Genomic DNA, 23626 nt, shown 5'->3' on the forward strand with positions numbered 1-23626 from the left:
TCATAAAAAATTTTTTCAAAATTTAGAAGTTAAAATAATTTTAAATGACAACAAAAGAAAGCTCTTGAAATATTTTATCATTCTTATCTTTGCAGACTTTGCCTAAGATTCTGAGCCATATTGCCCCAGCATTTTGCATGAGCAGCTGTAGCTTCGTAGTAGAAAAATCTAAAGAATCTACAGCACGTGTTGTAGTTTGGAGAGAGATAGGAGTACAAAGAAGCTATACCATGGAGAGTACTTTGTGTGGCTGTGATCAGGGAAAATATAAGGTAAAACATCTCAGGACTTCCAGCCATAAAAATATTTCAAGTCTTCCATATATGCTCTAGTAGTTTTCAAGTATGTATTAAATGATATGTTTGTTATACTGAGCTAAATGTAACTTGCAATAATGGAATTGAATTATATGCGATCTTAAGAACAGGTTTTTTTTTTTTTTTTAACTTCTTTGAACTAAATAGCTTGCTTTGGATCCTTATGAAATCTTGGTTGAGTCTATTTACAGTCATAATTTTTAAGAAAGCATGCTGTAATACACATTTAAATAACGGTTAGTAATTTTTAATGAGCTGTGCAAGTAGTACATTATTAATAAAATGTTCTATCATTTTAATTTATTGGATGTAAATATATATTTATGCATTTAGAAATAAACACATTACACTAAGTTTTTTTAATTTAGACTTTGTGTGTGTGTGACTTTTAAATGCATATTCCTTCACTAATTTTTTTTTCTTTACTAAGACTCCTCTTCTCCTATGGTACCATAGCCTTTTATGGGAAACAATGAGTTCAGACTTTACTTTTGAAATTTAAGAGTAATTAAATGTTAGGTGACTTTGAATTTTTTAATTTTAAAGTTTGAGAACTTAAAAATTTTTTTTTTATTGGAATATAGTTGATTTACAATGTTTTGTTAGTTTTCAGGTGTACAGCAAAGTGAATCAGTTATACATATACATATATCAACTCTTTTTTAGATTCTTTTCCCATATAGGTCATTACAGAGTACTGTGTAGAGTTCCCTGTGCTATACAGTAGTTCCTTATTAGTTAATCTATTTTATATACAGTAGTGTGTATATGTCAATCCCAATCTCCCAATTTATCCCTCCTTGCGTTTCCCTGCTGGTAACCATAAGATTGTTTTCTACATCTGTGACTCTATTTCTGTTTTGTAGATAAGTTCATTTGTACCATTTTTTTAGATTCCACATATAAGTGATATCATACAATATTTGTTCTTCTCAGTCTGACTTACTTCACTCAGTATGACAATCTCTAGGTCCATCCATGTTGCTACACATGGTATTATTTTGTTCTTTTTTATTGCTGAGTAATATTCCATTGTATGTATGTACCACAAAAGATTGAGAACTTAAAAGGCAATGAATTGGACCTTAGGTAAACAACTGTAAACCCGGATATTTATTTTCCTTGCCTTGGCCACGAAAAGCTTTTCAGGTGTCATGCTAATTATTCCACTCATTCTGTTTTTTTGTGTTTTGTTTTTTTGACATGGGCAAGAGGAATCTGAATCTCATAGTGATTTTCATATATGTCACATAAAAGTGATTATAACTTTATGTTTAGAAAGAGTTAAAAATCTTCCAATTGGTTAGTATTAAAAATGTAAACATATTATGATTGATGCCAAAATGTTCAAGTGGAGAGCTTAAATGCTTTTTCCAGTCTGTAACAAACTGGAAGAAAATTGTATAGATTTTGCAACTGGTGTTCAAACTTTGGGGGCCTAGATGGGTAGATCTTATTGAAATTTCAGTACTTTCTGTAGAGGGACTCTTCCCTAAGATTTAGGTTGACCACAGTATACTATTCTTCCAAAATGTGCTATCTTTTGAAATCTCTTCAAATATTGTAAAACAGTGTCTTTTAGACTACCAAAGGCGCGATTGTGATAAGAGAGGAGCATGAGCACTCCAGCCCACAGACCTTGCCTCCAATCATTGCTTTAGTGGACTGTAAGTGTGTGGGATGGAGAAAAGCTTGACAGTCATTTTTGTAAAGGACCATAGGTAGTTCCTATGATTTAGGGAAATAGACTATAAATTATTTGTTCTTAAAGAGATGCAGTCCGTCTGGAGAAGGTAAATTAAAGTATCAGTGTCTGTGAAACTAGTCTCTGGGAGTAGGGAGAGAAGAAGTCAGGGAAGCTGAGACTTGCATGCCCCTTGAAATCATCTGTTGCATAATAATAGTAGCACTTTCTTACTATATTTGGATTCTACTGATAGACGTTCACTGGATTTTTTTAAATGTTCTTTTTGTGTTTTGATAAATTTATTTAGTCATTGAAAAAACTACGTTTAAAAAATTGCTAAAATATATTTTGAAACATACAACATTAGACAAGTTTTCTAAAAATTACTTTATAAAATTTTAAAAATAAAAGTTACCTAACATATAGTCATTTCTCTTTTATACGATTTACATTGACATATATATATATATATATATATATATATATATATACTTTACGTGATTTCCATTGATAGAGTTACATTGATTTAAAACTCCTATGGAGAGACGTATGTCTTACTACTAATAATAAGCTAAGTTTTTTACATCTAAAATTCAGTGCTTTGATCATAACATATACTTTTCTAAAGTTTTTAAAAATTAATATTATTTATTTATTTTTGGCTGCGTTGGGTCTTCGTTGCTGCATCCGGGCTTTCTCTAGCTGCGGCGAGCGGGGGCTACTCTTCATAGTGGTGCACGGGCTCCTCATTGCGGTGGCTTCTCTTGCTGTGGAACACGAGCTGTAGGCCTGTGGGCTTCAGTAGTTGTGGCATGCGGGCTTCAGTAGTTGTGGCGCATGGGCTTAGTTGCTCCACGGCATGTGGGATCCTCCCGGACCAGGGCTCGAACCCGTGTCCCCTGCGTTGACGGGCAGATTCTTAATCACTGCACCACCAGGGAAGTCCCAATAAACTTTTTAAAGAGCAGTTTTAGATTCACAGAAAAATTGAGTGGAAACTACAGAATTCCCATATACCCCCATCCTCCCCCCTACACATAACGTATACTTTTCAAACTTGTTAATATTAGCTAATAAGTTGTGTAAGTCTAATAATATTTTAAGAAACAAATCTCTTCACCCTCAAGAATGTTCTTACATTACTGAATTTTAGGCTTCAAATATTCTTTATTTTTATTTTTGATGAGCTAATTCAGAAATAGGCATAGCCTTTTTAAGCTTTTAGATTAAGAAGACAAATGCATTTTCTAAGTCAGTTAGGTCACATTTCTTAGAATATTTGGAGATGGCCAAACTATTTAAACAATCAGTCAATCATTATTATGAAGGCATGTGTTATGTAGAGTAAATAACAGTTTTTATGATTTATCTCTTCAGTTACTGTGTGCTTTTAGTCTGGTCATTGAAAGTCTAGTCTGCTCTCATCTACGCCTGCAACCTTTGTTGGTGTAAGGATTGCATTTATTTTAGAGGTTCGTTTTTATCTGAGAATTAAATGATAAGCAACGTCTTGATTTACAGTCCATTTTTATCCTTTTATTTGGTAATGTTTAACTTTTGGTAAACCGTATATATTGTTTATTGAGAAACTATTGGTTAAAACAGGGTTGTGGTAAAATTTTGTTTTTGCGTTAGTAGACCAACTTTGAAATGGGCGTTCTTAACTGACATGGAACATAAGAACTTATTTTACTGCTGCCTCATTAGCTTAGATTCGTCTGATTATTTTTTGACATAGTTACCTTTCTTTTGTTTGTTTTTTACTCAGCAATTTCTTTTTATCATTCAGGAAAAGTATGTATAAAGTAATGTTCAAGTATACAAATTGGAGCCTTGATTGTAGCACTATAATATTTCAACATCGTCATACAAGTAGTAGATTACAAGAAGTACTAGCAAGATCTTGTAAAAATATAATTTCACTCATGAGCTCCAAGAATAACTTAACCACAAGATGTTTATCTGTTTTTTCCTCCCCAGTGTGTTGGTGAAAATAGTTTGCACGCAGTGAATGAGCATAGACATTTTAGAAACGTTTTTTTAAGACAGTTTCCTTTGTGACTTAAAATAATCTTATGTTATTAAGACACTGTGCTTATGAGTACTAGGTTCATACAAAGTGCCAGCCTTTTATTTTATTAATATAGTTACAAATTCCTTTTAGTAATTTAAATGAGATATAGCCAGAGGATAGCAAATGTCCTAGTTACATGTTTATTATTCCTTTATTTTTAGGGTTTACAGATTGGTACTCGAGAATTGGAAGAGATGGGAGCAAAATTTTGTGTTGGTCTATTGCGTTTGAAAAGACTGACATCCCCACTGGAATATAATCTGCCTTCTAGCCTGCTTGACTTTGAAAATGACTTGATTGAATCGAGCTGCAAAGTAACTAGGTAAGACATACTTGTTTTATTCTTTTGTTATATGGTAGTATATTGTTAAACTTCATTAAATTAGTTACGCAGGGGAAAGGCACAGAGATTTTGACAGGCAGGAGCATTTTTAGAATTAATATACATAAGTCTTGCTTCTTTTAACATTGGTATTTGGATAAAATTTTAATGAAATATCCTTATATTTGGAATGCTGTTTTAGTGATCTTAATGATTTGCTTTTAACTTAAAAATAAGCAGTGTGGAAAACAGTTACTTATATCAGATAATATGTAAATTAAGAAGGCTTGGAGCCAAGATTCATAGTTCAAAAGAAATTTTATTTTGTTGATAATCTACAAATATCAGATGGCTTTCCAGTCACCTTCTGGTTACATCTACTAGAAACAGCTAATTTAATATCCCTCTGAAAATATAACTACCTCTGCCAAGTAGTATCCTTCTGAGTAGGTAAACGTTTGCTCCTAAAATTCAGTGTATGTAAAATTTGATCAGTTATTGGCTCAGAGATAATTTAGTGTCACAATTCTTAATCATATACCAGAGTTTAGCATTTTATAGTTTGATACATATGGGTAGGAATAGTCCCATTTTATAGAACCTACATGATTTTTATTGTTGGACATTGACATCAGATTTGTTAATTTATTGCCAAGCTATGTTATATATATATATATATATATATATATATATATATATATATATATATCAATTGAGTAGTTTTAAGTGTAGTAAAACATTAATTAGAACTCGATTCTTATATAATGTGATAATTGAGGCAGTGATCCTCTGCATTCTCTATATTTCAAAACACTTGCTAAATGATAATGGAAATAAATATATTTATTTATAAATAAGTATAAATAAAGTTGTTCTCATTGATGTTTAGAAGCCCACTTTTAAGTTATTTCATGTATTCTTCCCCCGCCCCAACTTTTTGAGGTAAAATTCACAAATAAAATTGTAAGATATTTAAAGTGTACACTGTGATGATTTGGTATATGTATACATTGTGAAAGGATTTACCCCATTGAGTTATTCACATACCCATCCATCACATCACATGTTTACCTTTGTGTCTGTGTGTGAGGGAATATTTTTCAGTTTTGCTCTCCTAGCAAATTTCAATTATACAATCTAGTGTTATCTAGTATAGTCACCATGTTATACATTACTTCCTCAGACCTTATTCATCTCAACACCTGAAAGTTTGTATCACTCTTACTAACCTCTCCCTATTGCATCCTCTGCCTGCCCCATATCCCCTGGCAACCACTTTCCCACTCTCTTTCTGAGTTGTTCCAATTCTTTTTTTTTAACATTTCATATGTAAGTGATACCATGCAGTATTTGTCTTTGTCTGGCTTATTTCACTTAGCATAATGCCCTCCAGTTTCATCCATGCTGTAGCAAATGAAAGGATTTCCTTTTTTTTTTCGAAGGCTGAATATTCCATTGTATATCTATATACCACATTTTCTTTATCCATTCATCCATCAATGGACAGTTAGATTGTTTTCATACTTTGACTATGTGAATGATACTGCTTTGAACATAAGAGTAGGGTGTCTTAACAGTTTTCAGTGTACAGATCTTCCACCTTCTTGGTTAATTTATTCCTAACTATTATTTTTGATGCTATGGTAAGTTTGTTTTCTTGATTTCTGTTTCTGATGTTTCATTGTTAGTGTATAGAAATGCAGCTGGTTTTTGTATATTGATTTTGTATCCTGCAGCTTTACTGAAATCATTTATTACTTCTAACATTGTGCTGTTTTAAGGGATTCTATATGATATCTTGTCTACTGCAAATAGAGAAAATTTACTTTTTCCTTGCTGATTTGGATGCATTTTATTTCTGTTTCTTGCCTAATTGCTCAAGCCAGTACTGTGTTGAATAAGAGTGGTGAGAGTGGGCATCCTTGTTTTGTTCCTTATCTTAGAGGAAAAGCTTTTGGTATTTCATCGTTGAGTATGACATTAGCTGTGGGCTTGTCATATATTGCCTTTATTATGCTGATTTGCTGAGTTTTATCATGAATGGATGGTGAATTTTGTCAAATGCTTTTCTGCATCTATTGAGATGATTATATGATTTTTGTCCTTCATTTTGTTAATGTGGTGTATCACATTGATTGGTTTGCATATGTTGAACCATCCTTGCATCTCAGGGTGCAAGGTGATCATGGTTTAGGTATGATTCTTTTAATGTATTGTTGAATATGATTTCCTAATACATTTTATTGAGGATTTTTGCATCTAAGTTCATCAGGGATATTGGCCAATAATTTTCTTGTTTTTAAAATTTCTTCTCTGACTTTGGTATCAGGGTAATGCTGACCTTGTAAAATGAATTTGGAGTTGTTCCCTCCTCTTTTAATTTGGGAAGAGTTTGAAAATAATTGCTATTATTTCTTGCTTAAATGTTTGGTAGAATTCACCATTGAAGCCATCTAGTCTTGGGGTTATCTTGGAAGGTTTTTGAGTATTGATTCAGTTTCCTCACAGGTAATTGGTCTGTTTGGATTTTCTGTTAATTTCTTCATGATTCAGTCTTGGTAGCTTGTATGTTTCTAGGAATTTTTTCCATTTCTTCTAGGTTGTCCAGTTTGTTGGTGTATAATTGTTCATAGTGGTCTCTTATGATCCTTTGGATTTTTGAGGTATCTGATGTGATGTCTCCTGTTTCATTTATAATTTCTCTCTCTTTTTTTTTTTTGGAAAGTCTCACTGTTTGTCTACTCTATCTTTTAAAAAAAATTAGCTCTTAATTTTATTGATATTTTTTTTCTTTTTAGTCTCTATTTCATTTATGTCTGTTTGATCTTTGTTATTTTCTACCTTCTGCTAACTCTAGGCTTAGTTTGTTCTTATTTTCCTAGTTCCTTGAGGTGTAAAATTAGGTTGTTTATTTGAGATCTTGCTTTTTTCAGGCATTTATTGTTATAAACTTCCCTCTTAGAAAACTGCTTTTGCTGCATCTCATCAGTTTTGGTGTGTTGTGTTTCCATTTTTAGTTCTCTCAAGATATTTGATTTCTCTTTCACTCATTGGTTGTTCGGGAACATGTTGTATAATCTCCATGTACTTGTGAATTTTCCAGTTTTCCTAATTGATTTCTAGTTTTCTTTTCTTTCCTTTCTTTTTTTTTTTGCCATACCACATGGCTTGTGGAATCTTAGTTCCCTGACCAGGGATTGAACCCAGGCCCTCAGCAGTGAGGGCACGGAGTCCTAATCACTGGACCACCAGGGAATTCCCAATTGATTTCTAGTATTATATTGTGGTTGGGCTTAATATGATTTCAGTCTTCTTAACTTTATTAAGACTTGTTTGTAGCCTAAGATATGATTTACCCTGGATAATGTTCCATGTGTGTTTATGTATTCTTTTGCTGTTGGATAGAATGTTCTATATATCTGTTAGGTCCGTCTGGTCTAATGCGTAGTTTAATTCCAGTGGTTTTATTTAGACTGATTTTCTGTCTTGGATGATCTATCCATTGTTGAAAGTGGGTGTTTGAAGTTCATTGCTATTCTTATATTGCTGTCTGTTCCCTCCTTCAGATCTGTTAATATTTGCTTTATATATTTAGGTGCTCCTATGTTGGGTGCATAAATATTTACAATTGTTATATCCTCCTGATGAATTGATCCTTTTATTATTAGTATTTTTAAAATTTATTTGTTTATTTATTTTTGGCTGCATTGGGTCTTCGTTGTTGCGTGTGGGCTTCCTCTCTAGTTGTGGTGAGCAGGGGCTACTCTTCGTGCAGTGCACTGGCTTCTTATTGCGGTGGCTTCTCTTTGTTGTGGAGCATGGGCTCTAGGCACATGGGCTTCCGTAGTTGTGGCACACAGGCTCAGTAGTTGTGGCTTGCAGGCTCTAGAGCACAGACTCAGTAGTTGTGATGCATGGGCTTAGTGGCTCCGTGGCATGTGGGGTCTTCCTGGACCAGGGCTCAAACCTGTGTCCCCTGCGTTGGCAGGTGGATTCTGAACCACTGCGCCACCAGGGAAGTCCAATCCTTTTATTATTATGTAATGACCTTATTATTTTCTCTTTTTGGTCTTCGGCTTAAAGTCTTTTATTTCTGGTATAAGTATAGCTACCCCTGCTTTCTTCTGGTTTCTATTTGCATTGAATTTATTTTTTCATCACTTCATTTTCAGTTGATGTGTGTCCTTAAAACTGAGAAACTGAGGTGTGTTTTGTAGGCAACATATAGTTGTGTCTCTTTTATTATTTATTCAGCCACTCTGTTTTTTGATTGGAGAACTTAGTCCATTTACATTTAAAGTAATTATTGATAGGTGTGGACCTACTGTTGTCATTTGAATTGTTTTCTGGTTATTTTGTAATTCCTTTGTTTCTTTCTTCCTCTCTTGCTCTCTTCCTTTGTGATTTGATAATTTTCTGTACAGTAAGTCCCCTACACACGAACCTTCAAGTTGCAAACTTTCAAAGATGGAAACGTGTGTTCACATGTCCAATCATGTAAGTTAGTTCATGTGTCTGGTGTACATTGTCATCTGCGTGCATCCTTTACAAGTGGTTGTGCTTTTGTGTACTTTACTGTATAGTACTGTATAGAGTACAGTAGTACAGTATCTTTATTTCAAGCTAGATCTGCAAGGGAACGACTTCATTGAACTCCTTGCTGTGCAACATGAGGAGCTTACTAATGAAGACCTGATGGAATTGGAGACCCAGAGAAAGGACGAAGAGAGACAAGAAGAAGAAGTAACTGAAGAACCAAAGAGATTCACAACACAGGAAATGGCAAGGGGATTTTCTTTATTTGAGGAGGCACCGTTAGTTTTGAGGCACAGGAGCTGAATGTAGAATAGTACACGAAGTTTGCAGCAACCGTTCAGAATGCAATCCAGTGCTGCTGTGTCATCTATGATGAGAAAAAAAGAGCTACTACCCAGACATCCCTGGATCATTTTTTCAAGAGGGTAGATAGAATTGAATCCAGCAAGGAACCAGAACCTATGTCATCAGCGTCAGGCATGAGTGAAGTTGCAGCTTGCCCTCCGTCTCCTATTGCTGATGATCCTTCAGCTCTATCATCTCTCATCTCTCCTCTCCCTCCTCCAGTCAGTAACTCTTCTTGCCTGTTCACTCGATGCCAGCCCCTGTATGCCAGCTGTTTTACTGTACTACTGTACTTTTCAAGGTACTGTACTGTAAGATTAAAAATATTTTATTTTTTGTGTTTGTTTGTTTTTTATGTATTATTTGTGTGAAAAATATTATAAACCTATTACAGTACAGTACAGTATAGCCGATTGTGCTAGTTAGGTACCTAGGCTAATTTTGTTGGACTTACAAACGTGCTCTCAGAATGGAACTTGTTTGTATGTAGGGGACTTACGGTAGTGGTATGCTTTGAATTTTTTATCTTTTGTGTATCTACTATAGGTTTTGGCAGTGCATTGAGGCTTACATAAAACATTTTTTTTTTTCTTTTTTGCCAAGGCCACCACCCTTACGTAAAACATTTTACATATAAGCAGTCTATTTTAATCTGATAATTACTTAACTTTAAATGCATACCAAAACTTCCCCTTCCTTCACATTTTGTTTAATGTTATAATTTGCATCTTTTCACATTGTATATCCATTAACAAATTATTGTAATTACATTTATTTTTAATACTTTTGTCTTTTAACCTGTAAACTAGATCTATAAGTGATGTACCCATCACCATCGCAATATTAGAATATTTTGAATTTAACTACATATTTACCTTTACCTGTGAGTTTTATACTTTCATGTTTTCCTGTTACTAATTAGTATCCTTTTGTTTCAGCTTGAAGAACTCCCTTTAGCATTTCTTTTAAGACTGGTCTAGTGTTGATGAACTCCTTCATCATTTGTTTATCTGGAAAACTTATATCTCTTTTTCAGTTCTGAAGGACAACTTTGCCAGGTAGAGTATTCTTGATTGGCAATTTTTTCCTTTCAGAACTTTGAGTATATCATCTTACTCCCTTCTAGCCTGCAAGGTTTCTGCTGAAAAATCTGTTTATATGGTCTTATCTGGGTTCCTGTGTATGTAGTGAGTTTCTTTTTCTCTTGCTACTTTGAAGATTCTCCTTGTCTTTAACTTTTGATGATTTAATTATAATGTGTTTTGGTGCGGGTCCTTTTGGATTTATCTGTTTTAGTACTTTCTAGGCTTCCTAGATCCAGCTGTCTGATGTCTCTTTCTTTTCCCAAGTTAGGGAAGTTTTCAGCCATTAATTCTTGAATAACCTTTCTGCCTCCTTTTCTCTGCTCACTTTCTGGAACGCCTATAATGCCTATCTTAAGCTATTTTCACTCTTTCATTATTTCTGTTTGAACCTTTGTTTGAAAAAATTCCACTGCTGTTTTCAGGTTTGCTGATGCTTTCTTCCACTTGATCTAGTCTGCTGTTGAAACTGTCATATTGCATTTTTCAGTGCAGTTATTGTAGTCTTCAGCTCTACCATTTCTGTTTGGGAATTTTTAATATTTTCTATCTCTTCTTTGAAGTTCTTACTTTGTTCACGCATTACTCTCCTAACTTTGGTGTGCATCTTTATGACCATTATTTTGAACTCTGTATCAGGTAAATCACTTACCTTTATTTCATTAAGATCTGCTTCTGGATATTTTTATTGTTCTTTGTTTGCAACATATTCCCCTAATTCTTCATTTTTATTGACTCTGTTCATTTCTGCACATTAGTTAGAACAGCCACCTCTCCCAGCCTGACAGAATGGTCTCATGGCGTGAGCTCTTCGTTGTGTTTCATACCTTTTGTTATTCCCCAAAAGATAGTGTTCTGAAAGGAGCTGACAGTATAATAGAAAAAGCACAATTTACATTTGTGAAGGGGCATGATGGTAATTATAAAAAATACAGAAAATACATTAATATATTTAAAAAAACAAAATTTAAAAATTGCCTAGACATATTGAGAAAAAAGTTACTGAGTAAATAATTTAAAATCACCTGGATTTATGTGCAATAAATTTCTTAAATTAGTAAGTTTTAAGCTAGGGCTTGAAAGATAGTAAGTGAGGCTTGGTAAAGAAATAGGAGCTAACATGAAGAAAACAAAGTTGGCAATAAGAAGTAGACTAATTTAGGTAAGGTGGAAAGGATTGCTTGGAGCTTAGAAAAGCTAATGTTGAAGAAGGCATTACGGGAGAAGGTGTTCAATTTCATGGGAAGGTTAGTGTGGATTTTATAGAAGAGAAGTAGTAACTGTATATGTTCTTAAGCAAGGAATGATAACTGATATATCCTGTGCAGGATTATTAAAATTCAAAATGTTTAGAAGCTTATGCTAGTGTAATACTTCTGTATTGTAAGCACCAGGTATTATGGTAAGTTGAGGGAAAAGGTGACTGCAAGAGTTTTCTGGAGTTGTTCTTTGAGGTTGATACTTCTAATGTATACTACTGGTGTCCAGTTATTCAAAGTACTGCTTCTTGAATGTAGATTTCTGTTATTCTTATTTTCTTTTGTTTTAGTTGGTTTCTAATATGGGTAGAGTGAATAAGGAGGAATGAGAGAGGTTCTGATTGTGGGCTGAAGATGGAACTAGCTAGCTCCAAAATTTCCGATGGAATTATTGGTATATACTTATTGCTTTTAAGACTGCTCCCCCACCACCAAGACTGACAAAGCTCTTTTCCTCATAGCTACTGTCATTTATGATTTAAAAATCTTATTTAATAATGATTGCTTACTCATTTGGCTGTCCTTTTTATTGCTTCTTGGAAACTTTTCAAGAATCATTGTAAATTCTTGTCATTATTTGCATTATTGGTAAAATGGGTGGGAGGGAAGTTGTACATATTTCTCACCTTTCCCTCTTTCTCCTAGCTTTTGATAATCATCCTTTAGTTTTGCTGTGCATTGGCAATCACTGATAACAATTACTTTGGAAATAAAAGCTATAGTAAATGTAACACAGATCAGTTGGCTTTATTTGTTGAGGCCAAAAACGGGGGTTGTGGTGTTCAAAAACTTTCCTTTGAGTGTTTCTTCTCTATCTTCTTCGCTTTTTCCCCTCTTTCAACTTTTCTTCTCACCCTACACACTTTCCATAAGTGATATTCATTCCAGTGATTTTAAATTACATCTGGGTCTTGATAACTCCAAAATACATATAATCTTCCAGACCTCCCTTCTGAGCTCTAGACTTACTTATCCAGCTTCCGACTTGACTTTGTACACTTGGACACAAAATTAACTTGTCTAAAACTCAACTCATGACTTCTGTTCCCCTACCTCTCCCCAAACAAACCCATTTATCTGTATCCACCTCGCTCTACCCAATTGCTCTTGTAAGAAATCTTATTCTTGGCATCTCCTCCTCTCTCCCTTACCCTTAATCCAATCCACCACCTGGGGCTTTTTGATTTCACCTCCAAAATATTTCTCAGATCTTTCTATTTCTCTCCACCACTTCTGCCATTACACTGGTCCAGGCTGCCATCATCTCTTGCCTGCTCTACTCAAATAGCCTCTGACTGGTCTTTCCCTACTTTTTTGTACCCTCCAGTTTCTTTGTACGAAGTGGTCACTGTCCTGTTTAAAGTCCTTCAGTTATTTTCCACATATATGGCCTATATCCATTATCAGAGTCTCTGAGGTCCAGAATGAGCCATCTATACCTTTCTTTCCCCCTTTAGCTTGTCCTGCTCTCTCTGTATTCTTACCATTCCAACCGCACTGACCATTTTTTAGTTTTTATGACAGTGCTCCTAAACTAGCAAAGGTCTAGTTTTTATTTTCCAATTTGTTATGGATTGATAATTGACTAAAATACAGTAAGAATGAAGTACTATACAAAGGAAGAGGCCACCCCAAGGAATGCAAATATAAGCTCCAATTTCCTGTTATTAGAGTCACCAGACACATAATTTTATGTAAAATTGTTGTAAAAGTTTCTGAACACTTCATTTTAATTCCTAGGCTTTTGTTGCCATGGACCAATAACAAAGAATTTGTGGACCATACCTTGAGTAGTGCTATTCTAGAACATGAAAATCTTTTTATCATCCTAGCGTCTTTGCACTTGCTTTTTCCTGTACCAAACTGTCTATGCCTCCACTTGTTTAAGGTTTTATCCTTATCCTCAGTGCTATTCAGTTTCAGTGCATTGTGTTTAAGAGTGGTATATTAAAAAGAATATACCTTGGTTGACAATATGTACTTTTAATTTGAGGGCTCTTCAATTTTGAAAAAATCTCAACCTTTTTTTTTTGAAAATTGCTTCTTTGACAATTCCTTTATTTCGTTCTCCCAGAATTCCTACACTGGAGCTTCTCTGTCTGTTCTCCACACATGTCTCTTAACAACTTTTTCACATTTTCTATCTCTACTTCAGTCTAGGTAAATTATTCAGTAGCATTTTATAATTCACTAAACTTAGTTGTTTCTGGTCTAAAATTTATCTCATGGGAGTATTTTATTTTAAAGATTATATATTTCACATCTAATTGGTTCTTTTTTGTTTCTGCATTTTTAAATTTCATGATTCCTTGTTTATTCTTATGGCTACTATTCTTCCCTTCTTTGAAGACCCTAAACACTTTCTTAGTCATTTGTAGATCATGCCATTATTTTTGTGTTGGTAAGCTCATCACAGTTTCTCAAGAGATTTGTAACTTGCAAGCTCATATTAAATGAGAGCTTCCCCCAAACCCCCAGCTCTTTCAAGTCTCTGCCCTTAATCCCTTAATGATTTTGTGTTGCTTCTACCTGGCCCGCTCTAGGCTCCAGTCCAAGCTTATATTAGCTTACGCTAGCATTTTATTAGTCTTGTATTTCCTAGTTCCCATCCTTCAACGATACTGGGGATTTTGCTGGACAAGTGACTGTGTTCATGAGGGTTCTGACTTTGCTGCTTTGTCTCCTTTTTTCTGACTTAATAATTGCAACTTTATAAAATCTTAGCCTTAGGCAGAAGTCTCAGCCTTATTGTTTCAGCCTCCTTTCTAAAGTGGGAAGCCTCACTCCAGCTGCTCGATTGCCATGAGTCTGGGTTTAATTCCCTGGCTCTAGGACATTTAAGCCTCCCTGTTATTTTGAAGGAGCTACTGCTGCCTGCTCTTGGACCTGGAATTCAGGAGACCCATGACCTATTTTTGTGCCTCTATGCTTTTTCTGGTCCAAGGAGATGTTTATCTTGTTTCTGTATGCATCTGTGTCTTCTTTGTTTTCCTGTTTTATATTTTATCTATCATTGCTCTGTGGTTAGAGCAAGGATAATAAGGATCTCAAAGCATGTACTTGTCTAAACCAGCTTCTGAGAGAAGTCTGTCAGTCACACCTACCTAGCTAACTCCTAGTTAACCTCAGGGACCATATTTATGCCTTTCAACCCTGTCTAATGGTGCCTTGCATAGTGCCAGTCACCTATTGAGTTGAGGAAGTGGTAGGTTGCTACGTAAGATTTTCAGATTCAGTTGGGTTGGATTGCTTGTTGGTTGGGGGAAAGGTCTTACAGTACCCTAAATATCAGTGTAAGGATGTTAGACTTTATCCTTTAGGCAGTAGGCAGTTTTGAAGCCACTGGGTGGAGTATGCTAATTGGTAGTTTTTGCCTGAAAATAGTGTAAAGATTTGATTGAAGCTGGGAAGGTAGAGGCAAGAAAACCCTTGAGGAAACTGTTTGGAATCATTCACATTTGAGAGGACGATGAGAGCTCAAATAAGGAGGTAACTGGCAATGATTGTTTGAGGAGACAGTATCAGGCGGCAGTGGAGAGGTCTTGATGATTGAATATGGAATCAGTAGCAGGTGAAGCCACATTTCCATACTGGAGTGAAAAAGGCAAATTATGGTGTTAGAGATGGAACTAGGAAACCACTTACTTTTACTAAGATTACCTTCCTGTCCTTTTCTCTTTATTGTCTGTACTCTTCTTTTGTATCCTTTCTTTGTCCTTGGTAACTTTCTGTTTCCTGGTCTTAATGTGAACCTGAGGTATCATCTGAATGAATATAAGTTCTTCCCATTTTTTTTAAGTGAGTTGACCCTTAAAAATCTTTTGAACCCATCTTCCCCTGTCAAATTTATGCTTTTGTTTCTATGTACAATGTGGATGGTTTTATTCCACATAGTAGCCCTCAATTTAATTTTGTCTTCCTCAGGTTTAACTGTTTCTCAAGGTAGAATATCTATTTGTTGTGAACTAATTTATTTTCTATAGGCAATTTATATCAAGTAAGCTTGGAATAATTGCAGTGGCAAGAATAGTAAACATTAAATGCCTTTGTCAAGGTAATCAGTGACTCATTTATAAATGACAAATAATTAGTCTTCACAACACCATAAACCCGAAGGTATTTGGCACATAGCATTTGAGTTTGTTTAAATAAACTTAAGAAAAAGGTAAGAGACTTATTCAAAGTGAATCTTTGATAATTATGAAAAATAATTTCCCAGTTGTTCCATTTAGTATATATACCATTGCTTCATTTAATAGAAGATACTTTAGTTTTAGAAACAATAATTGGAATCTAAAAATCAATTAGTTGAACAAAGCTTAAAAACACTGATCTGTAAAATTATTTTACTTGGAATGCTTAAAACTTCTGAATAAGACTTTATATTAAAAAGCAGACAGATTCTTTAACCCTGTTGGTATTACATGTATATAAGCTATAACTAGCTTTCTTTTCATTTAGTGTTTATTTTTAACCTTCTGTCTCTTTATATGTAAATATATTGTAAGCAGAATATAGTTGTTTTTGTAAAATTTTAGTCTGACAGTTACTTTTTAATTGGAACATTAGTCATTTACATTTACTGTAATTATTGACATATTTAGATTTAAATCTACCTGCTTATTATTTGCTTTGTTTGTTCCACTTGCCCTGTGTTTTTGGGTTTTTTTTTTTTTTTTTTTTGGGCAGTACGCGGGCCTCTCACTGTTGTGGCCTCTCCCGCTGTGGAGCACAGGCTCCGGATGTGCAGGCTCATTGGCCATGGCTCACGGGCCCAGCTGCTCTGGGGCATGTGGGATCTTCCCGGACCGGGGCACGAACCCGTGTCCCCTGCATCGGCAGGTGGACTCTCAACCACTGCGCCACCAGGGAAGCCCTGCCCTGTGTTTTTGAAAAGATTTCTTTTTGATTCATTTAAACTAAACTTTTTACATTTATATTATATAAAATATATTCATATTTATATTCAAACTCAATATAAATGTGAATTTTTATCTCTTGGGACAATATAGGATCCTTCATATGTTAACTCCATTTAACCCCCTCTCAATATATGTACTGCTGTTGTCAGATAGAGTATACTATGAGCACTGTACACGTTGTAGCCGTTATTACTGTTTTATGCAGTCATTGGAGCTCACCACACATTTACTGCCTCACCACTACCCACCCCTTTTCTCATTTCTTTCTTCGTATCAGTTTTTGTCTGGGGTCATTTTTCTTCTACTCAAAGAATACCCTTAAGTCTTCACCTTCCTTTTTGAGGGGTGTTTTTTTGGATAGAGAAATGTTTTTCAGCATGTTGAGTGATCATTCTGTTGTCTTCAATCTTCCACCACTGAGTTGTCAAGTCAGCCATTAGTCTGATTGTTGCCCCTTTGAACATGATCTATCTTTTAAGGTTAAGTTGCTTTTATGAATTTCTCTTAGTCTTTAGTTATTTAGGGGTTTAACTTAGATGTGATTTTATTTATTTTGCTTGGGATTCACAAGGTTTCTTAAATTTGTGGCTTGATGTCTTCTATCAATTTGGGAAAATTCTTAGCCATTTTCTCTTCAAACATTGATTCTGCTCCATTATCTCCCTCTTTCTGGGACTCCATTTACTTTTTTTTTAAATTAATTTATTTTATTTTTGGCTGCGCTGGGTTGTGCGTGGGCTCTTCTCTAGTTGCGGTGAGCGGGAGCTACTCTTCATTGCGCTGTGCGGGCTTCTCATTGCGGTGGCTTCTCTTGTTGCAGAGCATGGGCTCTAGGCTTGCAGGCTCAGTAGTTGTGGCGCGTGGGCTTAGTTACTCCATGGCATGTAGGATCTTCTTGGACCAGGGCTCGAACCCATGTCCCCTGCATTGGCAGGTGGATTCTTAACCACTGTGCCACCAGGGAAGCCCCTCCATTTACTTTTTTTTTTTTTACGGTACGCGGGCCTCTCACTGTTGTGGCCTCTCCCATTGCAGAGCACAGGCTCTGGACGCACAGGCTCAGCGGCCATGGCTCACGGGTGCAGCCACTCCACGGCATGTGGGATCTTCCCGGACCGGGGCACGAACCCGTGTCCCCTGCATCAGCAGGCGGACTCTCAACCACTGCGCCACCAGGGAAGCCCTCCATTTACTTTTAAGTTTGACCTTTTTACTATATCCTCTGTGTCTCTTACTGTCATTAATAAGTTTCTATTCTTTTGTCCATCTGCTTTTTTCTGGATGTTTTTCCTAACCAACCTTTAATTCACCCATGCTTCCTTTAGCTGGGTCTAATCTGATGTGAAATTTATCTTCTTAATTCTTAATTGTAGTTAATTAAGGGGGGATTAGGGGGAAAAAAACCCAAAAAAACTAGGGAGGATGATTTTTAAAAATTGAGAAATATTGCCCAGGGGCATAAGCCAGCATTCTGGGAGCCTAGTAGGACTTATTTTGAGCAGACTTTCACTTACCCTCCTCACCTTTACCCCATTTCTGCCTTTTGCCCTAAGTGAGTAGCCTGTCTGATAAAAAGTCTTTAGAAAGTCAACTTTCCATCTCTTTGAACTAGGGCATGGCCCAAGCAAGGGGATCTAAAGATCTAATTGCTCTTTATAATACCTTTTAACCAATTCTGTTTTCAGTTCCCCCATATAACCATTATCTTCAATTCCTGAACTGTTTTAGGGCTTTGTAATACAAATCGGCATTTTTTTCCTTGGCTTCCCCTACTGTAGATGCTCAGCAAATTGGAGGAAGTTGGAACTCAAGCCTACTAATTTCATCCATCTTCCTCCATCCTCCAACATTTTGTTGATATCTCTTCTTTGCTATTATCTCCTCTCCAGTTTTCTTTTTTTATGGGTTTATTCTTTTGAAAAAAGTTACTTTTTTTCCCCATGATCTTAGTGGCTTTTGAGGTCCACTATGTTTACCATAAATTATAGAACTTGCTTCTCAGTGAAGCCTGTGGTTGAAAATTAATTATGTTTTATATTCTTAGGGCATTTGTTGGAAATTGCCACGCACAAATCATTTTAACTTTACCCAATTGTATTTGTTGTGTAATAAAAATTCCATTTCATACAACACTGAAGTCTGCATTATGTCTTTCCTAGGGGGTGTGTTTCTTTTAGGTCAAAGCTGGGAATGTTGGTAGAACTCATTTAAAAACCTAAAGCTTGTTGGGCTACACCCTACAGGCCTGCACGCCTTGTAATTGCCCAGCCTTAAAACCGAAGAGCGAGCCCAGAGACAGCTAGAGACATCCTTTGTTTATTGGATAGTGACTCTTACATGTCTGATGCAAGGTCCTGGAAAGAGACAGCAGGCAGGACATGGCCACAGTCTTCACTACCGGTGGTGGGGGTGGGTGTTACCAGTTACACAGAGAATTGGCATCAGGTTGCCTCACCAGTTACCAGGGAAACCAGCAGAAGAGCCTGTCCCTCACAGCCCTTTTGATAAACTAGCAGGTGGAGCCATTCTGATCTGAAGAGTAGAAGATCACTAAGCTGGGGGTAGGGGTGGGAGGATGGGGCATGGGGCAAGTTACTTACTAGGCTCTGTGATTAAGAGGGCAGGTCAGTCGTGCCAGTAGGGTGTGGGTGAGGCAGGCACTCCTTGAGTGGGGGATGTACAGGGAGCAAGAGAACAGCGATCTTGAGTGGCCTGACCATACACAGCTATATAGTGTTTTTGAACTTAGCAAAAGTGTCTTTATTTTACCTGTTACCTGAACTAAGCAGTATTCTCAGTGACCCTCATTTAAAGGATTTGAGAACTGATAAAGGGTTTAACAATACTTCTCATTAGGAAATTGTGATGGTGACTAAATTTCAGGATAATAGGCATAGGCATATGGTTTTAAGTTTAAGTATGTTTGAAACATTATGGGAAAGTGAAGTTGAAAAATACCAAACTCTATACACTGTTTTATTGTAAGAAAAAAATAGCCGTATTTAAATGAAGCCTACTTATTATCTTATAATCAAACTGTATTTGGACCTGTTTTTTTTTAATTGAGGTAAAATTCACACAGCTTGAAATGTACCATTTTTAAAGTGAACAATTTAATAGTATTTAGTTTGTTTACAATATTTTGCAACCATCAGTCACCTCTGTCTAGTACCAAAACATTTTTTAATCACCCATGAAGGAGACCCTCATACTCATTAAGCAGCATTTTCAGCCCCTGAACCACTGATCTGACTTCTGCCTCTAGGAATTAACCTATTCTAGATGTTTTAAATAAAGGGAATCATACAATATGTGACCTTCTGTGTCTGGCTTCTTTCAGTTACCTTTGTTTTTGAGATTCATCCATGTATCACTACTTAATTCCTTTTTGTGCATATACAAAGACATCAGAAAAGTTGATGAGAAATTTTTCCTAATGCAACTAATAAAATAAATAGGTCTTAAGCTGAAGAAAGCCTTTAAAACATGCTTAACATTAGTTCTATTTTGTGTGAATGCTTCTTTAAAAATCTAATTTAGGGGCTTCCCTGGTGGCACAGTGGTTGGGAGTCCGCCTGCCGATGCAGGGGACACGGGTTCGTGCCCCGGTCCAGGAGGATCCCACATGCCGCGGAGCGGCTGGGCCCGTGAGCCATGGCCACTGAGCCTGTGCGTCCGGAGCCTGTGCTCCACCACGGGAGAGGCCACAACAGTGAGAGAGGCCCGCGTACCGCAAAAAAAAAAAAAAAAAAATCTAATTTGTTGTGTTTTGATGAATGTAGAGTACATTTCTACTAAGGTACAGGAAATGAGTACAGGTCTGTGGACCAGTTAACTTCATAATGTTCTTGGCTGAAGGCTCTGCCCTGTCCCTAGAAGTATGAGAGAGGCTAGCTGGAAGTTATTGGTGAAGTAATGCAAAGATATTGATTGCTGTGCACTATTAACATTGGAATGAAATAGCAGCCTCCATATGATCCACTTTCTCTATGTGACGCTAGTGTTTACTTGTAAGTATATAAGAACTTTTTCTCCCCAGAAAATTAAATTAATATTGTTAAAGAAAAAAAAATGATTCGTGATACTTGTTAAAGAACAGCAAGGCAGACTTAATTCAGGAGGACTTGCTACAGTGGGGTTTTGCAGTAGGGGTGGGGTGAGTTCAACTCTGAATGCAGTATGGAAGAGTGGAGATTTATAGCTGAGGTATAGAGTGGGGATTTGTGGATGGAAAATTGCTAAGAGGAAACAGGGGTAAGGGAGATTCTGGCTAAACGGACATGACAGAATTTTTGCTGAAAGCAGGCCAGGGTGATCAGATACCGAGAGGAAGGGATTAACAGACTCAGCAAGATTCTTGCTAAACCTGGAGTAAGCAGGCAGAGCCACTGAACTAAGGACAGAGACCCAGGTCAGGGCCAAGTCAGAAAGAGGACTCAGAGGACCCTGCCTCAAGTTTGGTCAAGGAGAGTCTCTGTCAGTATAGGTCATTTGTGGCCAAATGTTCACAGCAATATCTAGTATAGTAAAGCTTACTAATATTAACGTGCATCATTTTTAATGTACAGTTTACCATTTAATCAAGCTAATCTTAAAAATGGATCTTCCTTTTCAGTGACTGTGATGCACATATTTGAGTCTGGTTTGCATATGAGAGTCATTTATTCCTACCACGTAGAAAATTCTTATAGCTACAATTGCTATTGGAATATTTTCTAGGCAGATAAATCATGCCATGTAATTGAAGATAATATCACAAATTCCAAGTCCCCTGGAAATCATAGCTGCTTATAACTAAAAGTGAACCATTTGTGCGTTTGTACTAAGTCAGTGAAATGCTGTTGTACCCACAAATACAGAGGAAATTGAAATCATCTAGAAAAATAACTGGGACTTAAGTGAGCACTTAGGACCACAGTCCAGATTTGACTATAATGAAAGCTTTGAGGCTTATCATAAGAGGAGGCAATGATCATCCTTATCATTGAGATTCAGGTAGGTGTCAAGTTAGTCATTGTTAGTCTCTAAGACTTGCCTGGACAAGACATTTGATGACCAGATACATTTATAGATATTTATGTGTTAAATTCTTGGTAGCCTCTTCGAAGCATGAAGTTATTCTTCTCACATAGGTGTCTATTTGAGACTTCAAAATAAGGATATAATATATCAGAATAAGAAGAGCACATATTCATTCAAAGAGGATTCATTCTCTCCTCCGGCAGGCCGTAGAATAGGGCAGATCACCCCAAATGAGTGAGGAACTGAGCTGACTTGAGAAGGGTTTGCAAAACTTATGAAGCTTGTGTAATTCTCGGTTCACCCCTCCCCCATTTCTAAGTTGTAGCCCTCCAGAGGTCACAATCGAAGGCCCAGTGTTTCTCCTTTCCTTAGCACCACAAGACTGCCAAAAATTCTGTTATTTTCTGTTTTATTTGTTTCGCTGCTTTCTGCTTTGCTTTTCCGCTTCTTGCATTGTGTATTTTAAGAATTTGTCAAATACCTCTAGGTCAGAACTGTTGGGGGTCACATCTCTGTAACTCCCTTCCTTCAGGAAACTTTGCAGCTCTGAACTCCAATTTTTGCCTGCATTCTTTTGAAATTGCTGAAAGCTCTGATGACTACCCTGCCTCTTAGCCACTGCCCTTGGTTTTCTCTCGACTTTGCCCCATGCACCTTTTCTCTTGATTTTTCTTTGTATCCTTTCACTATAATAAGTCATAGTTTTGAATACAACTCCGTGCTGAATCCTGTAAATCGTCCTAGCAAATCACTAAACCTGGGGTGGTCTTGGGACCCCCAACACGCATGCCCATTCCGAATTTCTGTTAAGTTGGATTGTTATCTCAGAAATGTTCTACTGAGAATGACCAGAGACAGATGGAATTGTAACCCCTCTACATGTGTGTGTAAATCGAGGCTCGGAGATGAATTTATCAAGGTCATCCATCTAGTAATTCCTGACAGAATCAGGAATTGCATCCACATCTAACTCCAAAATTCCCCTGTACTTTCCTTATGTCTTGCATCTTCCAAATGACTAAGCAAAATTACTGAAAGGGAATGGTTTCAGTTTTTGGAGCTGCCCTGTATTATTTGAGAATTAACCATTTAACGCTCTCATTATGCACAAGGCGTGTTTTTAGATCAATAGCAAACTAAGTTGGAGTTTAGTGACTTACTGTTAACCGAAGGCAACTGTTACATTTTTTTTTCAACAAAGTATCAGTAAATTAGCAACTTAATTTCCTTTTTTCCCCCAAATAGATAAATAATCTCTTTTTATACATTCTGTACACTCTGTGTGTGTGTGCGCCTGTATGTTGCATGTGAATGTGTGTGCAAGTACTTATATGTATGCCGTGGGCACTTAAGACTGACAAAAGTTATTTGTGTTTTTTATGGATAATTTTGTTAACTTTGTGATATTTAGTAGAGGCTAAAGGGTAGGAATCAAATGATATAAGTAAAATGCTCTCCAAAATTTGTGCAGATGGAGATTTTCTTTCACCTTAGACTTAACATTTCAACACAAGAAAGACACAGTCAGCGAGTCACAAATTTCTGACAATGTGGGCAATGGAGTATTTTTCTGTTTGTAAATAAGTTTCAGAAATTCTTCCCCAGGGTATCTTTATTTATTTATTTTTAAATTTTACTGTCTCAAAACAGGTAGGTTGGTCTCAGAATTGTAAAAGAGTGCAGGGTTAAGGGAGGATCCGGAGTTACAAAGGTAAAGCAGCATTTTTAGTCTGCTGGGCTTGGGGCAGCCCATCACCTGGACTCTTTAGGAATTGGGAAAGATTGATTTACTTTTTTCTTTAACAAGGTAGATTTTATTAATGTCATAATAACATTTTATATTTGTGGAGCTTAGGAGTTTCAAATGCTTTCCCATTTACTATCTAATTTGAGCCAGACCACTTTGTGAGGTGGTGGGGCCGCTATACCCTTGAGAAAAACCAGTGCTTGGAGAAAGTAAGTGACTTGTTCAAGATCACACAGCTGGTTAACAGAGGAGTAGAGGCACAAACCCAGACTTGCCGACTCCATGTTTCCTCCGTGCTTGTACAGGTAACAGA

General features: G+C 36.3%; 1 protein-coding gene across 3 annotated transcripts in view; it reads left to right on the top strand.

Moving 5' to 3' along the window:
- AGTPBP1 (ATP/GTP binding carboxypeptidase 1) overlaps positions 1-23626 on the top strand; it is a 175169-nt gene that overhangs the window by 147436 nt on the left and 4107 nt on the right. For all 3 annotated transcript variants that reach the window (XM_065879503.1, XM_065879501.1, XM_065879502.1), the window contains 2 exons: positions 96-272; positions 4240-4400. In XM_065879503.1, coding sequence (XP_065735575.1) covers positions 96-272; positions 4240-4400 — 338 coding nt within the window. The remainder of the gene's footprint in view (positions 1-95; positions 273-4239; positions 4401-23626) is intronic.

The sequence above is a fragment of the Phocoena phocoena genome, chromosome 6 (assembly GCF_963924675.1).
Source record: "Phocoena phocoena chromosome 6, mPhoPho1.1, whole genome shotgun sequence".
Classification (NCBI taxonomy): domain Eukaryota; kingdom Metazoa; phylum Chordata; class Mammalia; order Artiodactyla; family Phocoenidae; genus Phocoena; species Phocoena phocoena.